Source organism: Periophthalmus magnuspinnatus, chromosome 13, assembly GCF_009829125.3.
Source record: "Periophthalmus magnuspinnatus isolate fPerMag1 chromosome 13, fPerMag1.2.pri, whole genome shotgun sequence".
Lineage (NCBI taxonomy): Eukaryota > Metazoa > Chordata > Actinopteri > Gobiiformes > Gobiidae > Periophthalmus > Periophthalmus magnuspinnatus.
This window is the reverse complement of record NC_047138.1, coordinates 25,363,093-25,382,564: the sequence shown is the minus strand read 5'-3', so window position 1 is coordinate 25,382,564 and position 19,472 is coordinate 25,363,093. Positions and strand designations below refer to the sequence as shown.

Below are 19,472 nucleotides of genomic sequence, written 5' to 3'. Positions count from 1 at the left end.
GGGGAATGTTTTTGTTTGCATTAATAACAGATTTAAGTGCTAAGCCATTAAGGTCTCCAAATACTGATAATAATAGCCTATTTCTTACAATTATTAGAGGTTGCAACCATTCAAAAACAGATAAATGGTAGGACAGGACAGATAGAAAGACATTAAAGCAACACAGGTTTTGCTTGTCTCTTGAAGTATAAGTTGAACAAATATCTTGATTATATGTTGCAGGCTATAATGTAAGAACAGTTTTATTTTAAGAATAGTGTTGCGTGAGAAATGGCCACAAGTGAGTGCTATATTATGGTAGAATAAACCACAGAAGCCCTTTCTAACTAAATGAGACATCATAATAGGAACAAAACATTCAAAACAGTAATAACATATTTAGTTTTAGTAGTAGTAGTAGTAGTAGTAGACCTAGTAGTAATAGTAACAGTATTAGCAACAGTAGCAGTACTAATAACAATAGCAGTAGTAACAGTAGCAGTAGTAGTAACAGTAGCAGTAGTAACAATAGTAGTAGTAGTAGTAGTAGTAGTAGTAGTAGTAGTAGTAGTAGTAGTAGTAGTAGTAGTAGTAGTAGTAGTAGTAGTAGTTTAAACCAGTCCTACCGTGATGCCCTCAGCCTCATACTCCTCCTGCTCAGACTTCAGGGTGAGCTCAATAAACAGCTGCTGCAGTTTCTCATTACAGTAGTTAATGCAAAACTGCTCAAAACTGCAAAACAAAATACAAAGGTTAAAAGACTGAACTGCCAATAGTAAGCACTTTTAAAATATTTAACTTCATTGGTTTGAGTAATTAAGAGTTGTACTGACATTAGTGTACTTGTCCTCTATATGTTTACCTGTTGTTTTGGAAGACCTCAAATCCATAAATGTCGAGGAGACCAATCACAGAGTAGTGTTTGTAAGAATCATCCTAAAACACATACATGCAATTCGTTGGCACAGGAAAAATCAGCTATATTCAACACAGGTCACTATGGTAACTATGGTTGGTAATTTATTAACTGATTTATTTTTACATAAATTCCTGATGGCGCTATCACAAATCAGCTAAGGCATTGGTTTGGCTGTAAATACATTATTGGCCACAAGGGGGTGCTCTACCATAACAGAATACATGCTATATAAAGGTCTTAGAATTCTTGGTGCAGAACAGTGAAGAGGGAAGTTATTATATTAAATTTGATAAAATGGCATTACTATGTAGGCCAGTGAACTGTTGATCTTGTTGACGAGCCAGGTGAAGGTGCGTCCGTACACAGCTTTAGACAGAGCGTCCCGGGCTGAAGAGGCTTGCTCCAGGTTCAAAGGGCTCACCAACTGTGAATATGAAGATGACATTATTCAACAGAGTGACACTTCTGCATTGAATGCTGTTGTTCTTTTCCCATGTATCGTGTTATCTGTATGCATCTATGTGTTTTTTGTTGACTTTAATGTGAAGCACTTTGGTGAGCTGAAGTTGTTTTAAATGTGCTATATAAACAAGCCTGAACTTAATTCAACTGATCAAATTATTTTTTTAGGCATGGTTAATTTGTGGTTAGGAACAAACTATGATCCAATTCAGAGCTGGTTTGTTTACAACCCGGTATGGTCTGTAATTTAGGGTGTGTTAGCTTGCACAGAGACTATATAAAAAAAATGTAACTAAACTGGGACTAAACTCAGAACTAATCCTAGACTAGACCAGAACTAGAACAGGACTAAACCAGGACTAAACCAGGACTAGAAAAGGACCAAAACAGGTTTAGCATCAAGACTAAATCAAGGTTAAACCCCGACCCAAGACACAACCAGAACAAGTGTGAACTGAACGCACCCTCAGTTTGTTAAGACCTAGTTTAGCTGGTTTAGCTCTGGTTGAGTTCTGGTTTAGTCCTGGTTTAGATTTACATAACATTGGAAAACAAGTAGAGAATGTAATAGCCAATATGCAGAGCTCTTGTTTATAGTCAGAGTTGTTTAAATTTCAAAACCAACATATACAAACTCCTTTATAGTTTTGGTTTAGTCCTGATTTAGTCCTGGTTTAGTCCTGATTCAGGCACGGTTCAGTCTCGGTTTAGTCTTGGTTTAGTCCTGGTTTTGTCTTGGTTTAGTCTTGGTTTAGTCCTGGTTTAGTCCTGGTTTAGTCCTGGTTTAGTCCAGCCATAACATAGATCCTGAGAATGCCACAACATAATTAAGACTGTAGCAGACATTACTCAGAGGAAAGCCCTGTACACAAACACTTATCACCCACAATGCAACAGAGTACCAGCCTACCTCCTCCCCTTTGGCGATTATCTTTTTGTGCGTAAGAGCTTCTGTCAGCACAGCCCCGTTCACTCCTAGCAACTGCAGACAGAGAAGCAAAGATAACATAGACCACAACCATTCAAAATATACAGATATAGACGCCATATTAGAAGGTCACCTGTCAAGTTATATCATATATACTAAAATCAGATTTGAAAAAACAGAGCTCATTTTGATGTCAGAACTAAATGTAGGAGTAACAGTTGTATTTGTATAAAATTGAACTTACTAAATTTAAAACAAAACTCTTGTAACTACTACAACAAAATCAAAACCAACAAAATCAACAAAAGACACATTAGTAGTTATTCACATGTTCACATGTAATTTCTTTAATTGGTTAACCACAAAACCACAAAATAAAAAAACTGTTTGGACAGTCTTACCCGGGAAAGGTACTTGATCTGCGTATCCGTGGTGATGGAGGCAATGCCGTCCTCTCCTCCGTACTGCACGTTTCCCAGGTGGAGCACACTCGCAATGATGTTTAACAGTTCCTATGGCAATGGAAATCAAGTTGAAAGGTTAGATCAAGATAATCAATAAAGTAATAAACATGAAAGAGAGACAAAGATAAGTGTAGTTTTATCTTTATATTGCTTTAGACAAGATGTCATAAGTACTGTCCCTCCAGCCTCAGATCAGCCAGCACCTTAATGCTGGATTTTCAAACAGTGAAAGCAGGAAGTACGTTTTCAAATTTATATATATTGTTCTGATCTCTCACAAACCCTTTGCACATTGATAATATTCATGTATGAATTTTTAGCCACCAGCACAGTTTTAGAATTGTTTTTGAATTGTAAAGTGAAGTAGGGTGGATCACCAAAGGACAACAGTTCAGGACAGTTCTTAACAAAATGTTTTCAAATTAAGAATGTAGTGATTTGCATTTACAATACACTTTTGGAGTGAAAAACATAATTTACTATAATCATATTCAATGGTGTTGGTTATCCTTTATTTACATGTAACTGTCTGGTATACTTTTGGTCTTGTGGTCCTGGTTTAGTTCTCATTACGTCCAGGTGCAGGTCTGGTTTAGTCCAGCCTAATTAGCATCAGGTCAAGCAGTCTGGCTTTATTTGCAAATAACAAGCTAACTTCTGAGTAAAACTACTAAAGTAAATGAAATACACTAGAAAAACTGTCAAACATTGTAAATCAATATGTATCTTTATGGGTATCTCTAGTAAACATGGGTGGAAAGTAACTAATTACAAATACTCATGTAACTGTAATCGAGTAGATTTTCAGAGTAATTCAGTTTTAAACTGTTTAAATGAAATTTTTAAAAAAAGATTAAAAGATTAAAGGCTACTTTGTGGAATAAATAACTAGTACTATGAGTAGTATTTTTCATGCATAAACACTAGAAGTAGTCCTGCCAAAATTGTGTATTTTAGTAACTTGAGTTTTTTAGTAACTTGAGTAAAAATTTTAAGTACTCTTTCCACCATTACAACTCAAAAATGTATTTTATTTTTTCCATACACAATGACATAACAGCAGATTTTAAATGCACAGCTGCAGTTCTCAAACAGCATGAGATCTATAGAGATCTGGATCAGAGCCAAGACTTAAAAAACACATGGAGACTCCCACGCTGAGCACAAATAACGCATCACTGTATAATGACCAAAGATATACTCTCAAATGGATTCACAAACAGAAAGAGGAAAAAGACCAGTCCAAACATAGAGGAAAAAGTAGCTCACGCTGTCACCGGGAAGGTATTAGTCAGGAAATAGAAGTTTGAAATCTGACATAAGATTTTTCAAACTCAAAAGGGTTGGATCTCAAAAGCAAATATGATACATTTTCAAAAGATATTTACAATGACTTAAAAGTGCACTATGTAACTTTTCTGGTGGAGGATGACGATACATGCGCCATATTGTGGAGCATTCAATTGAAAACAATAGGTGACGTACACTCCAATGGCAAAGGTACGTAGTGCAGCTTTAAGTAGGGTTGAGTGACATCACAAAAAAAGTCACATCGTGATCTCATCCCAGTGACAATATGCTATTTTAGTAAAGTCGCTATATCCTGCTTCCCTGATTTTGTTTAATTCTGCTCTCTGGTCAAAAACAGACCCTTTCCACCACCCACTCCTCCTCTTGGTCAGTCTCCATCGTGCTCTGAATGACTGACAGGTGACTATAACCAATCACAGTGAAGGGCAAACTTTCAGAAATGCCTGATGATTTTAGTTACCTTGGCTAGTTACTAGTGATGGGCAGATGAAGCCTTGTGAAGCCTTTCGGCTCATTCAAACTGTATTGATACTGCGTCGGTACAGTGTTCCTGTGTTGGTCTATACTGACACTTGTTGGATCTTAAGGTATACACCATTGCAGGCATCTTAGTTGAGGACTTGCAAGACACACTGATTCAATGACCTAGTCATACTTATATAAAGAATATTATTTAAGGTATTGTATTTCCTAAGGCATTATTTTATATCTTATGTGAAAATTAAAGTGAAAGTGTTGTGAATGCATTTTACCAATTAAAATGTAATTGACTAAGGGAGGGTTTTTTTTATACTTTTTTTTTTTTTTTTTTAAGCCGATGTTTTGGCATTCAGTCGATTGCATTTTTCATGCTTTGCTCTGTAATGCCTTAGCACTGAGGGGGCGATTTTATTGATCAATGACAGATGTGGCATTTAACCTGCATAAAATTAAATAATTTATACTGAGAGTCACATTGCTGTTTTTTTTTTTGTGGAGTGGAGACAAGCAAAACAGCAGCAGGTCACGTGACTTTTTCTTAAAACGACACACGCATTGATACGGGGCTTCGCTCTATAAGCTCGACACATCCGCCCGTGCATCAGTGTTGCTGGACCCATCATTACTAGTTACGATGGTGTGAAGGTAGCTACAGTAATATGATTTTTTTTGACATATCGCCCACCTCTACCTTGTCTCCTATATTACGCAAAATGAACTCTTGTGAGCTTTAAGCCATGTTCTAATGTTTGTACCTCATCAAAAGCATACCTAGAGTTGTGTTTTGTTTCATTCGCACATGTTTGAGTAATCCTTTATTATTAGTCTGTCTATATCCACAAAGCTCAAAATGGTTGGTTCCTCCTTGTGATGTCACAAAGCAGTAGTTTTTAAGTTAACAGTTACCCTTAGTTCAGTAGATATTGGCAATTTCAGGGCTGAAATCATCCGAATAATTGTAGTGAAGGCGTATGGAGTTTAAAAACATTACATTATACTATATGAATTCACAAAATGAAAAAGACCGTTTTCCCTTTGAGAGAAGCACTCAGCTTAAATATACATTTCTGTTTCTTAAAAGTGTGCAGGAAACAAAAGAAAATTCCAGGTATGTTTGTTATGAGGAAACAACATTAGAACATAGATCAGAAAATAGCATAATGTGGGCCCTATAAGCAGTGTAACTTAAAATACTTACCCTATTCACAACAACATTACACAGTGTGCAGTTCAACTAAATAAATCACCACATGCAACTCTGTATGTTTAGGCTTAACCCTACCTTAGGACAACCAAACTGAAACTAAACAAATATTAAAGACCTTCTATGTTACGATGTAAACCAAACCAGACGTTTTTCACGCCCTTATCTGAGCAATGTATAAATCAATAAATAAATAAATAAATAGTACTTTTTACAAGTCAGATTTTACGCATCAGTAGTCAAATTTCTTCTTCTGCTTACTATCTACTTAAAGCACTCACCTCTATTTCGTCCTCATTGAAGCCGATCACTGTCAGGGCTTTTTTCACCACTTTCCAGTCGCTGCGGTCGTTTATGGAGCTCACTTTGGGACAATTTCCCTAAAAACATTAAAAAGAAGAACAACTTAAAGACCAAGATATGACATGACTACTTTTGTTAGTGGTCCTCTAGTAATGAAATTAAATGAAAATTGCAAAAACATAATAATCTAATTGAATCTGACAAGGCTTAAATTAATCTTTTGAGCAGAAAGTTAAAGTGTCACATTGCACCAAACCATCTTCTTTAGTTATTAACGCATGTAGCAGGTTCCATAAACAGCAGAAACACATAAAGGGCTGTTGACACACGTGTGAAGTGCTGTCCTGGGGCAGCTGGTGTGTGTGTGTGTGTGTGTGTGTGTGTGTGTTGGTGAAGCTTTGTTTTCAGAGGGAGCCTGAATGCAGTGTTTAGCCCCAAGGGAAAGAATCAGACTGAGAAACCAGAACTCCCACTGGGGCTTGGAATAGGAAGGTTCTGTGGCAGGTTCAGTACATGGGGCTTTAGTGACATAAATTAGGAGAGAAATGGCTTATCAGACAGCACCAATATTATAGATATCTTTGTATTTTTGGAATTTGATGTGCATAATAATCATAGACTGTATAAAAAAAGGGAACTAAGGGAGTGTGACGTCACCCATAACATTCGATTTCAGTCACATGAAGCTCATCGCGGGAAACTGTTTTGGGGTGAATTTCGAGCCGAATTCCATATTTGGAATTCTGACCGTGAGTAACATATCAACCAAAGTGCCAATCAGTTAGCTATGTCCCTTTAGATATTCAGTTTATGGTATTAATGCACAGAAATATCTTAATAGCAATATGAGCCAACATATAACAATCCTGGATATCTGTATACATATAAATGTCGTTATTTATTTGCAAAAAATATATGAAGAGTTAAATAGCAAAAAGAGATATCTCCATTTTGAAAAATTGCCCAAAATAGTGGCAAAATATAGTGGATTTTATCAAGAAGGGATGGAATAATATTTTGATCACAGTAAAACACATTTATCTTTTGAAAACATTCCTATACTAAGCGTAAACTTCAAGCCTTTGATGACTCTTTCACTTACCTCTTTTTGCAAATAAACTCTTCATATATAACATGTAAAGCTCCCTTTTTGATTTTTGTGGCATCATTAAAAAAGTGGGACAGGTGGTCACCTTTAACTTCACATTAGTATGATGAACACGGTTTAGTTAATGTGATTTTAAAAGGGTACCGAGTATACTGATTAAAAAGTTATCGATTTTTCACTTCAAAGTTTAGTATCATTACAGGCCTAGTCCTTGCCCTTACAATCTTGTTCATACCCTTTGCTCATTCTTCTCAAACTGCAGTGACTCACTTTGATAAGATACTGATACTGCTGTGTGTTCCTCTCCAGCCCCAGCCTTCGGAGTAGGTCCTCCTCTCCACCCTCGATCAGCTGGTAGAAGATGTGGAAGTTCCTCTCCCCGTGGTTTTGGTGCACCACACGAGACTTCTCCAGGAGGTAGTTTATGATGTGTCCTCCCACAGGGGCTCCCTGTCGAGTGGGGAAGAGGGAGAAGAGGAGAGGGTCAAGTGGGAAAGTGAACGGGGGTCGTGGGGCGCAATGTGTGTGCAAACAGACTACATGCAAAAAATGAGTGATATCATATTATGTATAATATTTTCACTGCCAGAATATTTCTAAACCTATGTGAAATTTTCTGCTTAATAATAATCAAATTAAAGGCCTGTAACACATTTCTCCATCTTGAATGAATCTATAAAATCTTCCTCAAAAGTGAATCCAATAAGTTATTTGTACAGCTACAGCCACAATGGGGACAGGGATGTGGCAGCTATACAATGCAAAAAGCGATGTTAAATCTTGAACTAATGTCTCTCCATGTCCTAGGTCCAAAGTATATCTCCGACATGTTAGTGCCATATGAACCATCTCGCAATTTGAGGACCTCAGGGACCGGCCTCCTGCTGGTGCCCACAGTCAGGACTAAACATGGGGAATCAGCGTTTAAGTTTTATGCAGCTAAAACCTGGAACAGTCTTCCTGAAGATATGAGACAGGCCTCTACTTTGACAATGTTTAAATCCAGGCTCAAAACGGTTCTGTTTAGCTGTGCATACAACTGAAAGGTTTTTATTGTTTTGATTTGTGTGATTTTAATGTTTTTCTTATTCTGTAAAGCACTTTGAATTACCTTGTGTACGAATTGTGCTATACAAATAAACTTGCCTTGCCTTGCCTTGCCTTTCAGCTTCTGGTTTACAGTTGACATTTTGAGGACTTTTGTCAATTTCATTTTTTTACTGCCACTGCAACAGTGCTTTTTTTTTTTTTTTACTTTGAAACCCATAGATTGGATTTGGAACCCACGATGCACAGTCGAGCAAGAAAAAAATAAATTTCACCTTGAAGTCAAACTGGATGTCCATGTATTTTCCAAAGCGACTGGAGTTGTCATTCCTCAGTGTCTTGGCATTCCCAAAAGCCTATGGAGAGGAATATAGAGAAAAGTAATGTAGAGTAGTACATATAAGAAAATATGAAAATACATGTATTAACACAGCTCATAAACATCAAATCATAACAATATCACATTTGTATTTGTCCAGCTCATAATATAATCAATACAATTCTGAAGCAAAACCAGAGCCAATCTATAATCTTGCTGCTCACCTCGAGGACGGGGTTGGACTGGAGCAGGCGGTCTTTGATGGTCTGCACCTTGTCACTGGCGGGACAGGTCACAGCGTAGTACTGGAGGATCTTCTTAGATGCCTCAGTTTTTCCAGCTCCACTCTCCCCAGAAATCAGGATACACTGGTCCTTTCTCTCTGTCCTCATCGAGCGGTATGAGTTATCTGCCACAGCATAACTGAAAATCAGCAGATCAAAGTGTTACAAAATCTAGTCTAGTCCGATAGTCTTGGGCCAATATGTAGGGTAGATTTTGACTATTTGCGATGTGTTAAAAATTATCTCTAACAACATCAGTTATTAGCAATAACTCAAACATGTTTTTCAATCTTCAAAATAACTGTCAAAATGATAAATGGTCACATTTTTATACAGTGCTTTTCCACCTTCAAGGCACTCAAAGTGCTCAAAGTGCCTTGCCCAAGGACGTAATGACAGAATTCTGGGCGCTGGAATCACACCACCAACCTGTGGGTCAGTGGATCTGACATTCTAACAGTGATTTTTTTTTTTTTTCTCCAAGTCAAGATTGGAATTTGAACCATTAACCTTCGGATGAGTGGATGAAAACAACTGAGGTACCAGTCTTGTTTAATTTAGTGATTCTTCTATATCTATCTTCAATAACAAAAAATATCCATGGGAAATATTTGCTATTTACTTGTACCACTGTGGGCTGTTCCTGAAATGGATAAGACAAAAATAGGTTCCATAATGTTCCCCATTTCTATTTGAGTCTACCAGCTAACAAACAATATCACAAAATGCTAACCTCACTTTTGCATTTAATTAAATGAAATGATTTTTTTTAAAGCTTTTTTGTTAGCATTCTTTTAAACATTCATTTAACCAGGTAGCCAACAGTGTTTGAGAACTAATTCACATTTTACAACATCTTAACGACATATTGTAGTTTTAATTTCTTGGGGTCTAGAGACTACTAAAGATTCTACACTGACATACAGTTTACAGCTATAACAGGCACAACCTCACTGTTAGCATCACTGCGTCCTGTCCAAGTTTATCTTTATGAGGTTTTTGCAGAATCACGGTAAAATGAATAAATATTTAAGATAAGGCAGTGGACAGGGAGCTGCGAGTGGATGTCAGTGACAGCAAGTTAAACACTACACAGTGCAATTTTTTTCAGGCATAATAAATATTAAATCAACACCACAAACTGAAGTATTCTACATAAAAAATAATTGCGTAGTCTTTATTTTGATTAATTTGAATTTTAATAGATTGTTTAGTTGTTTTCAGATTTGAATTACTGTGACTAAGTGACTGTTATGTCTGAGACACAGTGAGCTAGCTAGAGTGCTGCTGTGCACAGAGCCTATTGCTACTACTACTAATACGATTCCACCAATATTTCTAGGTAATTTCTACATTTAAAAAAATTCTTCTACATAGACATTGTAAGACTGACAGTTAACTACAGCTTTCACTATGGATTACCCTGTTATTAATACCCTGCTGTATATAAAGCAAAAAGCAGGAGGTAACTGTAAAGATATCCCAAAGATCACTGTGTCTCCCTCTTCCCTCTCTAAAATATATGATCCCGTCTTGAAGTCATGTGGGGAATGTGTGTGTTTGACCCTGGCGTTTGGAAGACTCTGGTCCATAGTTTCCTCAGTGGAGCTCAGACCACTTCGATTACAGGTTCATCTATCAGTGCTCAGGCGCTATCACGGCTGCTCTGTTGTTTCAGCCTGAGTGGAGACTTTCTGACACCAAAGTAATTACAGCAAGATATAAAACACACTGCCTTTTTGGATCATCGCTCTTCTGTTGGAAGTGTGAATAGTGGAATATAGAGGGGTGAACTAGAGGTCCATTAGTGATGTTGCTGCTATGACTAATATATACCACTGGACGATGTGGTAAAAACAACATTCATGTTTATTTTTCTTCATACTGATCACATTTTTTCATAAAATTTTATTTTTTATATTTAAAAGTAAAATAAATATAACTTCCTATCTTAAAGTTGCACTATGTAAGGTTTCAAGAGAAGAGTTCGCCACCTGCTGTGTCCATGGAGATGTTACTGCTTTGCATTAAATATACCACAGTATGGCATTCCATGGTGTCAAACAGGTGATGATGCCACTAGAACAAGTTACAGATCAGATCAGTGAAGAGGCAAGCCCACTCACAGTAAGAATGCTTGTTTTTCAAGACATTTTTGAAGAATAACAACACCTGTAATTCAGTAAATACAAGACAGATAAGTTTAATGACACATTCCAGGCAAAGCAGTGACAACTCCATGGAGACGAGCAAGTGGCAGACCCTCCACCAGAAAAGTTACATAATGTACCTTTAAAACTAATATAAATATTCTATTAAAAAAAATAACCCATAGTCTATTGAAGGTGATACTATTAATATTCCTGTACAGTACTGCATGTGTACAGTGTGATGTGGAGAGGTCAGGCCGAGGTCAGGGGAATTCCCTTTCAGGAGGAAAATCTTTCAGAGGTAACACTGAAAGAACAACCTACTTTGCTTACTTTAGTTTCCGCCCACACTCCCAGATTCTGCAGTGCAAGCACTAAACCACATACTTCTTTCCACTCATAATAAGATCAATCACAACTCATCTTGTCCTTTAAAGGTGCACTATGGAACTTTTTATTGGTGGATGGCTGACCATCTACTTTTATTCTGTGCCTGGAATGTTCCAAAGTCTGGCAGTCTACTTGTATTACTCCATGGAGACAAGCAAGAGACATCACCAGACCAGGGTTACTTTTCAGATCTGTGGAGTGGCAGCCTCGCTCACTGTATGCATGTTTTTTAGGGATTTATGGGCAACAAAACACCCATAAATTAATAAGTAAAAAGTTTAATGTGGTACTGTGGAACATTACGGGCAGAGGAGTGACATCTCCATGGAAACAGGCAGGTGACATACCTGTCACCAGAAAGTGATACACAGAGTTGAATTCTTACTGTGAGTGGGCTCCCCTCTCCACTGATTTGACTTGTAACTTGGCCTGGTGGTGCTTTCTGTCTAATGTCATACTGTGGAACATTCCAGGCAAAGCAATAACATCTCCATGGAGACAAGCAGGTGGAAGGTTACATGTTTCAAAAAATATCTTATATCTTGTTAGATGTAGAATTTCGGTACATACACAAATACAATGTTTATTTATATATTAAAAATGTATTCTTATTTTTAGACAATTACTTTTTTATTACTTTATTCATATTTCATAAGCTGTTTTAACCTTATTGTGCAATTGAACTAGTATGACCAAGTAATTTCCTTTGTGGATCAAGAAGCATAAATCCAATCCCTGGTGGAAGTACAAAAACCTGAGCAAAATCACCTTTAGTTATTTTTCTTTTGACCTGAGACACAGAAAAAACATTATTTCCTAATCCCAAGTACAAAAGTGCAGAGAAAGAGCAGTGTTTTATTCATCTGAGAGGGGCTTAAGAGACTCCAAATGTTAAAATGTTTAAAGTCCATAATGCGGCGATTGTATGGGAGGATTTGAAGGGAATCCCCAAGACCATTTCTGTGGCAACTATTCAACAAACACTTACGTCCCACGAGCTCTCACAAAGAAGAGCATTGAGAAAGAAATATTGGGCCATGATGTGTCGGGTAGGCAGACTTCTTCAAATATTATGTCATCACAGAGGGAAAATGTTCATAATACTACACCACAGAAGACCTTATGTCACCGTATTGGTATGGCATATATGTCTGAAGTTATTTGGTCTAGCAAATGATTTTAGTGAGTTTCTTTCTTTAAGTTAAAAGGTGCACTATGTAACAATTATAGTAGAGAGTCTGCCAGCTGCTCGACTCCTTGAAGATGTTAGCCTTCGTTTCATAAGAGGTGATGAATATAAAACCCATCATCAAAGTAGGCTGGCCATCGCCATCTGTCAGAAGAGAACAACACTGTATAAAATGTATTTATAAGGGACTACTTCATAGTCTACCGGAATATCTCACTTGTTTATAAATCATTGATACAGGAACATTTAATACAAGATCACATGACTGTATGAGTCTAAAGAGTGGCTGCACTAGAACTCAGATGGGAAAAAAGGCTTTTGGCTGTTTTACGTCACAAAAATTGAATATATTTCAAGGACACGCAAAACTGGATACTTTGGTGCCACAAATGCAATTTTATAATCTGAGTGCTCTCATTGAGCTCTCCCTGTATGAATAAAGATAAAAATAAATAAATAATTAAATGTTATTCCCTGAAATGTTTCACAGTATGGCATTAAACTTATCAATCCTGTATGGTGTTTTATTGGTAAAAAAAAAAAAAAAAAAGATTCTTAGTGTAAGAAGGCTCACTTCTCCACAGATCTTTAATGACTAGTTTAATACGTTTAAAGCCATATTTCAGAATATTCCATGCAAAGCAATAACATACATACACAAGTTACATTACAGAGCTCCTTTAAATGAACCTGAAGTTTGTTATCCATTCTATTATTGTCTATAGCAGGCGACTTTACCCTCTCTACAAATAACCTCTTAAACTGGATCAATGCAGCCAAACTCCTCCATCTACAATATGCATATTCTCCACTACAGGAGCAGAACCTAGAGATCGATATGTTTTTTTTCTTGACCAATGCCAATAACGATTTTTTAGAATCTACAGGAAGGACGATAAGATCTGCCAATATTTAGGACCGATTTTGATTATGTTCGCCAAATTCTGTACTTTAAATTGACTACAAACTCATCCACAGGCCTTTTTTTAACCACAAACCTTAAAGAGAGCTGTGTAGTGACGTTTTGTGCAGCTATCTCTTTGCACTAAAGTGTTCAAATAAAGCTTTATGTGGATTCTTTAGGCAACAGGTGAGCCAAAACAAAATACCAGCAGGTCTGTGTAATCCCTTTGTTGTCCAGGTCTGATCCATAGCAAAAAATGACATTTAAATCTGTCAACTGGAAAAATTGTAGGAGTGAAGACGTTTCACTGCTCATCTAAGCCGCGTCTTCAGTTCTGGTCAGATTGCTGGTGGACACTGCCTTTTATCTATCTGAAGGGAGGGGCTAACTACACTGAAACTAAACAGCTATTGTCGCCAGTTTCAGCCTTAACAACCTTATTCAACCTGGTGTTCTCTAAAATACTGGCATGTGCTGGAAATTAAGGCAGATAGCCAGTTTTCTAAAAAGAGCATCAGACCTGATATATTGGCCAAACAATATAACTCAAGAAGAATCATCAGTCAGTGTTTCCAACTAATCCTCTTCGCCACCCCAAAAGCCCTGATATTTTAACAATTCTAACATACTCAGTTCATTGCATTGTTTACCTGCAGAGTTTTGAAGTTATTCCATTTGAAAAAAAAAATAAATTGCACATAACTTTTCAGTGTTGTAAATATAGCCTTATCTATTCTTACATGTGCGGGGAGACCTCATAGAAGTTGACTCCTCTGTATCTCTCCATGTGGTTCTTGGTGTAGATTTCCAGGTCTTTGTACGGGTTCACTGATACCAGCACTGAGCCAATGTATGTCTGAAACAAGGAGGCAAAACATTACTATTATATTTACTACTAGCATTACAAAAATGCTTAGTTCTTTTGTCTCAATACACTGCAAAAAATGCATTATAGGACCTTAATACTATGCGTAAAATTTTTTAAAACGTGATATTTACTTAACCTGTTTACGCATACACTACCAGTCAAAAGTTTGGGCACACCATCTCATTCATTTTTTAAATTTTTTTTTTACTGCTTTCTACTTTTTAGATACATACAGAAGACATGAAATATATGATGTCTGAAGTTATATGGAATTATTTAATGAACAAAAGTAAGTAGAGGTAAGTAACTCTACTAAATATTTGTTTTATATATTCTATATTCAAACCCTCAAAGTAGCTACCCTTTGCTTTGTCGAAAAATATTTAGTGGAGTTACTGAACGTTTTTCTTAACTACTTAATTCTATATATCGTGCTTCATATAGTTAGTCTTCCATATGTACAAAATGTAGAAAGTAGTAAACATAAAGGAAAAACATCAAATGAGAGAGTGTGTCCAAGCTTTTGACTGGTGTTGTTTAAACACACTACCACACTACATACAGTGGGGCAAAAAAGTATTTAGTCAGCCACCAATTGTGCAACTTCTTCCACTTAAAAACTTAATTTTCATCATAGGTACACTTCAACTATGAGAGACAGAATGGGGGAAAGAATCCAGGAAATCACATTGTTGGATTTTTAATGAATGAATTGCAGGTCTACGGTTTTGTTTCTGGTGTCCTTTGACAGCTCTTTGGTCTTGGCCATAGTTGAGTTTGGAGGTGTGTTTTATACTGCTAAGGAGTTCAAACAGGTATCATTAATACAGGTAACGAGTGGAGGACAGAGGAGCCTCTTAAAGAAGAAGTTACAGGTCTGTGAGAGCCAGAAATCTTGTTTGTTTGTAGGTGACCAAATATTTATTTTACTGAGGAATTTACCAATTAATTCATTAGAAATCCTACAATGTGACTTCCTGGATTATTTCCCTCCATTCTGTCTCTCATAGTTGAAGTGTATCTATGATGAAAATTACAGGCGTCTCTCATCTTTTTTAGTGGGAGAACTTGCACAATTGGTGGCTGACGAAATGCTTTTTTGCCCCACTGTATGAAATTATGTAGTAAACACAAAAAGTGAAATACAAACTATGTTTACATTAGAATAATCTGATAACTGCAGGGGTCAGATAATGCTCAGATGCTCAACATTCACTCACATAGATGAGGTTTTCTTTGAAGCGTTTGCGCAGGTTCTCTATGAAAGCTGCTTCGCTGGTGAAGTTCTCCAGGAGCACGAAGTCCTGGACCCCAACACGGTCTCTGGCTGTGAGGGCTGACTCCATCATCGCCCGCACCCCGTCTGTCCCCACCACCTGAAACCACACAGAGAGGAGTGAGCAAGGAATAACCAGGGATGTTCATTCAGATATTACAACTCCATACAATGGAAGCAAAGATGATCAATAAGCAATATATTCAGAGAATACATTGTCCTCTGCAATGGTACAATGGTAAACAGTCACACTTTTATATAGCATTTTTCCACCTTCAAGGCACTCAAACCAAGGAACTATGCACCCATTCACACACATTCATCCACCAGTGTACGCAGACACTGGGGGCAAGATGGGTGTCTTGTCCAATGACAGCATTCATCTGTGGGAGCTTGAATCCCACCCCCAACTTGTGGGTCAGTGGATCTGACCACTCAACCAATGATGTTTAAATTGAGAGCGGGATTGAAACCGCCAACCTGCTGATCAGTCTACAAACTGAGCTACAGTAGCAATCAACAACATTTCCTGTTTGTGTGGGGTCTTAAAATCTTTAAACAATAAGTAAAGTCTGTATTTTGCATTTTCTAAAAACTTGTTCAAAAATGTAGGTTATTCTCGTATTCGTTTAGCAGTTCAGAATTCAAATTAGTCCCAAGCATTATTTCATGGATAGGCTAGTCCTATATTACCCAATATGTATTTTTGTGAGCTTTAAGCCATGTTATAATGCTGTTGCCTCCTCAAAAAATACCCGGAGTTGTATTTTGTTTCATTCACACATGTTTGCGTAATCCTGCAATATTAGTGTGTTTACATCTCATCCAGAGCTCAAAATGCTCTGTTGCACCTAGTGATGTCAGGAAGTGGTAGTTTTCAGGTTAACAGCTACCTTTTACTTTTGGTTCAATAGACATTGAAAATTCCAGGGCTGAAATTACTCAAATGATTCTCGTGAAGTGGAGCACAGTGGAGCACTTCCTGTATTGCCACATGACAAGGTGGAACAGAATGTTTTCCATTTGAGAGAAGAACTCATCTTAAATATACAGGATTTGTGTGTTAAACATGTCTGAATGGAACAAAACTCCCGGTATGTTTGTGATGAGGAAACAACAATATAGCATAGGTTGGAAAATTGCATAATATCTGCCCCTTTATGTCCACGCATCTAAAAAAAACAAAACTGTAACAACAATTGCAATACACGAAAGCACACTTTTTTTTTTCTCTTGTAAAATCTACAACAGACATAAAGGGAAACATTTCAAATCAGCAAATTTAACAATGAGTTACTGAATGCAGAAACAAAATAATGGATAAAATATGCTAATTTGTCATATGATCTAAAATTACAAAAGTTTTACTTTTAGTCCTTTCTTTTACATATATATTTTTTGGCACTAGACGCAGACACTAATACTCACAAAAGCAAGTTGAACCCATAAAATTCTAACCACATTTAGTTTCTAACAGTGCACAGATGTCTCTATAAACTTCTCACCATGCAGAAAGCCCCACCCAAGCAGCTCTTCACAAAATAAATGTAACAAAGTCAGCATTTTGGCACTTACAAGTTTGAAATCATCAATGCTCTTAGTCAGGAGGTTGTTCCCTAAAATGGATCTTTGGGTTTTCAGCAGAAGATTTTGAATGTTAGCTATGTCCATGTTTGAATCTGAAGTGTACAGGAGGCTGCATTGAAAGAGACAGCAGCAGGTGTTGTTGTTGTAGAAGCAGAGAAGAGAAAACTTATGGGAATGTGTTAATTAGCATAGAGCACGACATGAGGGAAAAACACAGGCTAGAGGCTAGATGTCCCATCTGAGAATTAAAGCAGTCCAATGTAACTTTTGCTCACTCTCAGAAATAGGAGTCTATATCAAGTAAATTCTGATAACCAAGTCATATAGTAGTGTCCAGAAATTAAAGGCGTACTGTGTAATTTTTTAGTGGAGGGATTGTCAACTGGTTGTCTTCATAGAGATGTTATCGTTTTGCCTGGTTTCTTCCATAATATACATTAAACATAATTATCTCCATAGAAATAAGTAAGTAGGGGCACCAGGAAAAGTTATCTGTGGAGAGGTGACCTCTCCCACAGTAAGAATGGGCATTTTATTATTTGTACTTGTTTATTGTATGATCAAAATACATGTAACTGAATAAATGCCAGATAGATACAGAACATTCCAGGCAAAGCAGAAACATCTCCATCTTGGAAACCAAACAAATAATATGAACCAAACTCTGCCACAAAAATCCTCCTCGGTCCTGGTAAAAGCGTCATTCTCAAGTAAATGTGGTGTAGTAAACGTCCATGTGGAGCGCATGTGCGTAAAGATGCAGCCAAATGAGTCCATGTAAAGCATGCTATAATCATCGTCCTTCGCTTCGGAAACCCCAGGGTGAAATATTAAAGTTATCGAAACAAAAGCATGTGCTCCACAGCGCCTCTGGTAATCACCGTAAGGAGAAAACAAAAGTGAAACTTAAGTGTGTCAACGTGAGCTCCAGCTGGCAAATAGTAGCATAATAATAGCCTCATCATAATAACATAGTTATTGAGTTTATGATTAGGTATCGTTACAGCTCCTTTCAAGGGATAGTTCTAAATTCCATTCATTTATTGCCCCCCCTTTAGACCAAACTGTGTTTCACCCCTGGTTTTAATTGAAAAATTATTACCTCTATGGTCTTATAAATGAAGGGGAAATAAATAAGGGGAAATTAAATATGAAATGTTTAAAAGAAAACGAGTAAAGTACATTTTCTTACAGGTATTACAAACACAACAGCATCATGTAGTGGTCAAAGAGGTGAACTTCAACATGTATAATCGACCATTATATAACACATACATAAACATGTACATGAAGCATAGACAGCAAACTGAATACGTGTCTGGTATGTTAATGTAAGATAGTAACAGTTAATCAGATAACTAAAGTGTGTTAAACATGTGTGAATGAAACAAAGCACAACTCTGGGTATGTTTTTGATGAGGAACCACATTATAACATAGATCTGACAATACCGTAATATGGGCCGTTTAGGTAATGTTAAATTCAAACAAATTTTCCAAGAAGCGGTGAGACTCTGCATTTGACAAAGTGACAAATAGATGTGTGTAGAGGAGGGAGGGGTGATATAGTAATTCAGACTACAATTTTCAAGACCTGTACATTCCCAAGAGCCATATATTATACACTTTATCCTCCAAATGTGTGAGCTATTGATTTATTGTGATGGGTTGAAATCACCTGTCACTCACTCAGAGCAGGACAGAGGCTGGCCAATAAAAGGACAAGACAGGGAAATGTGTTTGTGTTTAGAACGGTATTAAACAGAGTCTACGGGTACACTATAAATCTGATTATTATTAGATTTTTTGAAGTTACAAGACAATTAAATGTAAACTTCAAAACCATCTGATTCTTTTCTGGTTATGATTACTTACATGAGATTTTGAGGTTTAGATAGCCATTTAAATCATCTTAAATGACCAGAAATCAGACAATAATCAAATTCTTGTGTGGGTGTGAACAAAGCCAGTGATCCCCCGAATCACAATTTGACAACTTTTGAGAGTGGATTTTCTACATACGGTAAGTTGACATCTGGATCTTAAACGTCTCCAAAAAAACAGCAGATCAACACATGGCTCCGATCATGATTTGATTTTTATTATTATCTGGGGTACATAGGACTATTCAATCACTACTACAATGGCTATAATTCTAATTGACCCATTGTGAAGCAGAAAGCGTTTGTAATAACTTCGTACTTTGCTTGTTATTTCCACCTTTACTTCCCGTAGATATTTTTGTGTATTCAGTAACACTATCTTGGTATTGTGTCTGTATTTTTCAGCTCTCCCCCGTCA

At 36.9% G+C, this 19,472-nt stretch overlaps 1 protein-coding gene across 2 annotated transcripts in view; it reads right to left on the bottom strand.

Moving 5' to 3' along the window:
* Positions 1-19,472, bottom strand: part of LOC117379973 (unconventional myosin-Ic-like) — a 90,820-nt gene that overhangs the window by 15,166 nt on the left and 56,182 nt on the right. For both annotated transcript variants that reach the window (XM_033976671.2, XM_033976672.2), the window contains 11 exons: positions 15,530-15,685; positions 14,182-14,297; positions 8,749-8,947; positions 8,481-8,561; positions 7,429-7,608; positions 6,029-6,127; positions 2,690-2,800; positions 2,271-2,342; positions 1,203-1,322; positions 842-915; positions 606-711 (listed from right to left, as the gene is read on the bottom strand). In XM_033976671.2, coding sequence (XP_033832562.1) covers positions 606-711; positions 842-915; positions 1,203-1,322; positions 2,271-2,342; positions 2,690-2,800; positions 6,029-6,127; positions 7,429-7,608; positions 8,481-8,561; positions 8,749-8,947; positions 14,182-14,297; positions 15,530-15,685 — 1,314 coding nt within the window. The remainder of the gene's footprint in view (positions 1-605; positions 712-841; positions 916-1,202; positions 1,323-2,270; positions 2,343-2,689; positions 2,801-6,028; positions 6,128-7,428; positions 7,609-8,480; positions 8,562-8,748; positions 8,948-14,181; positions 14,298-15,529; positions 15,686-19,472) is intronic.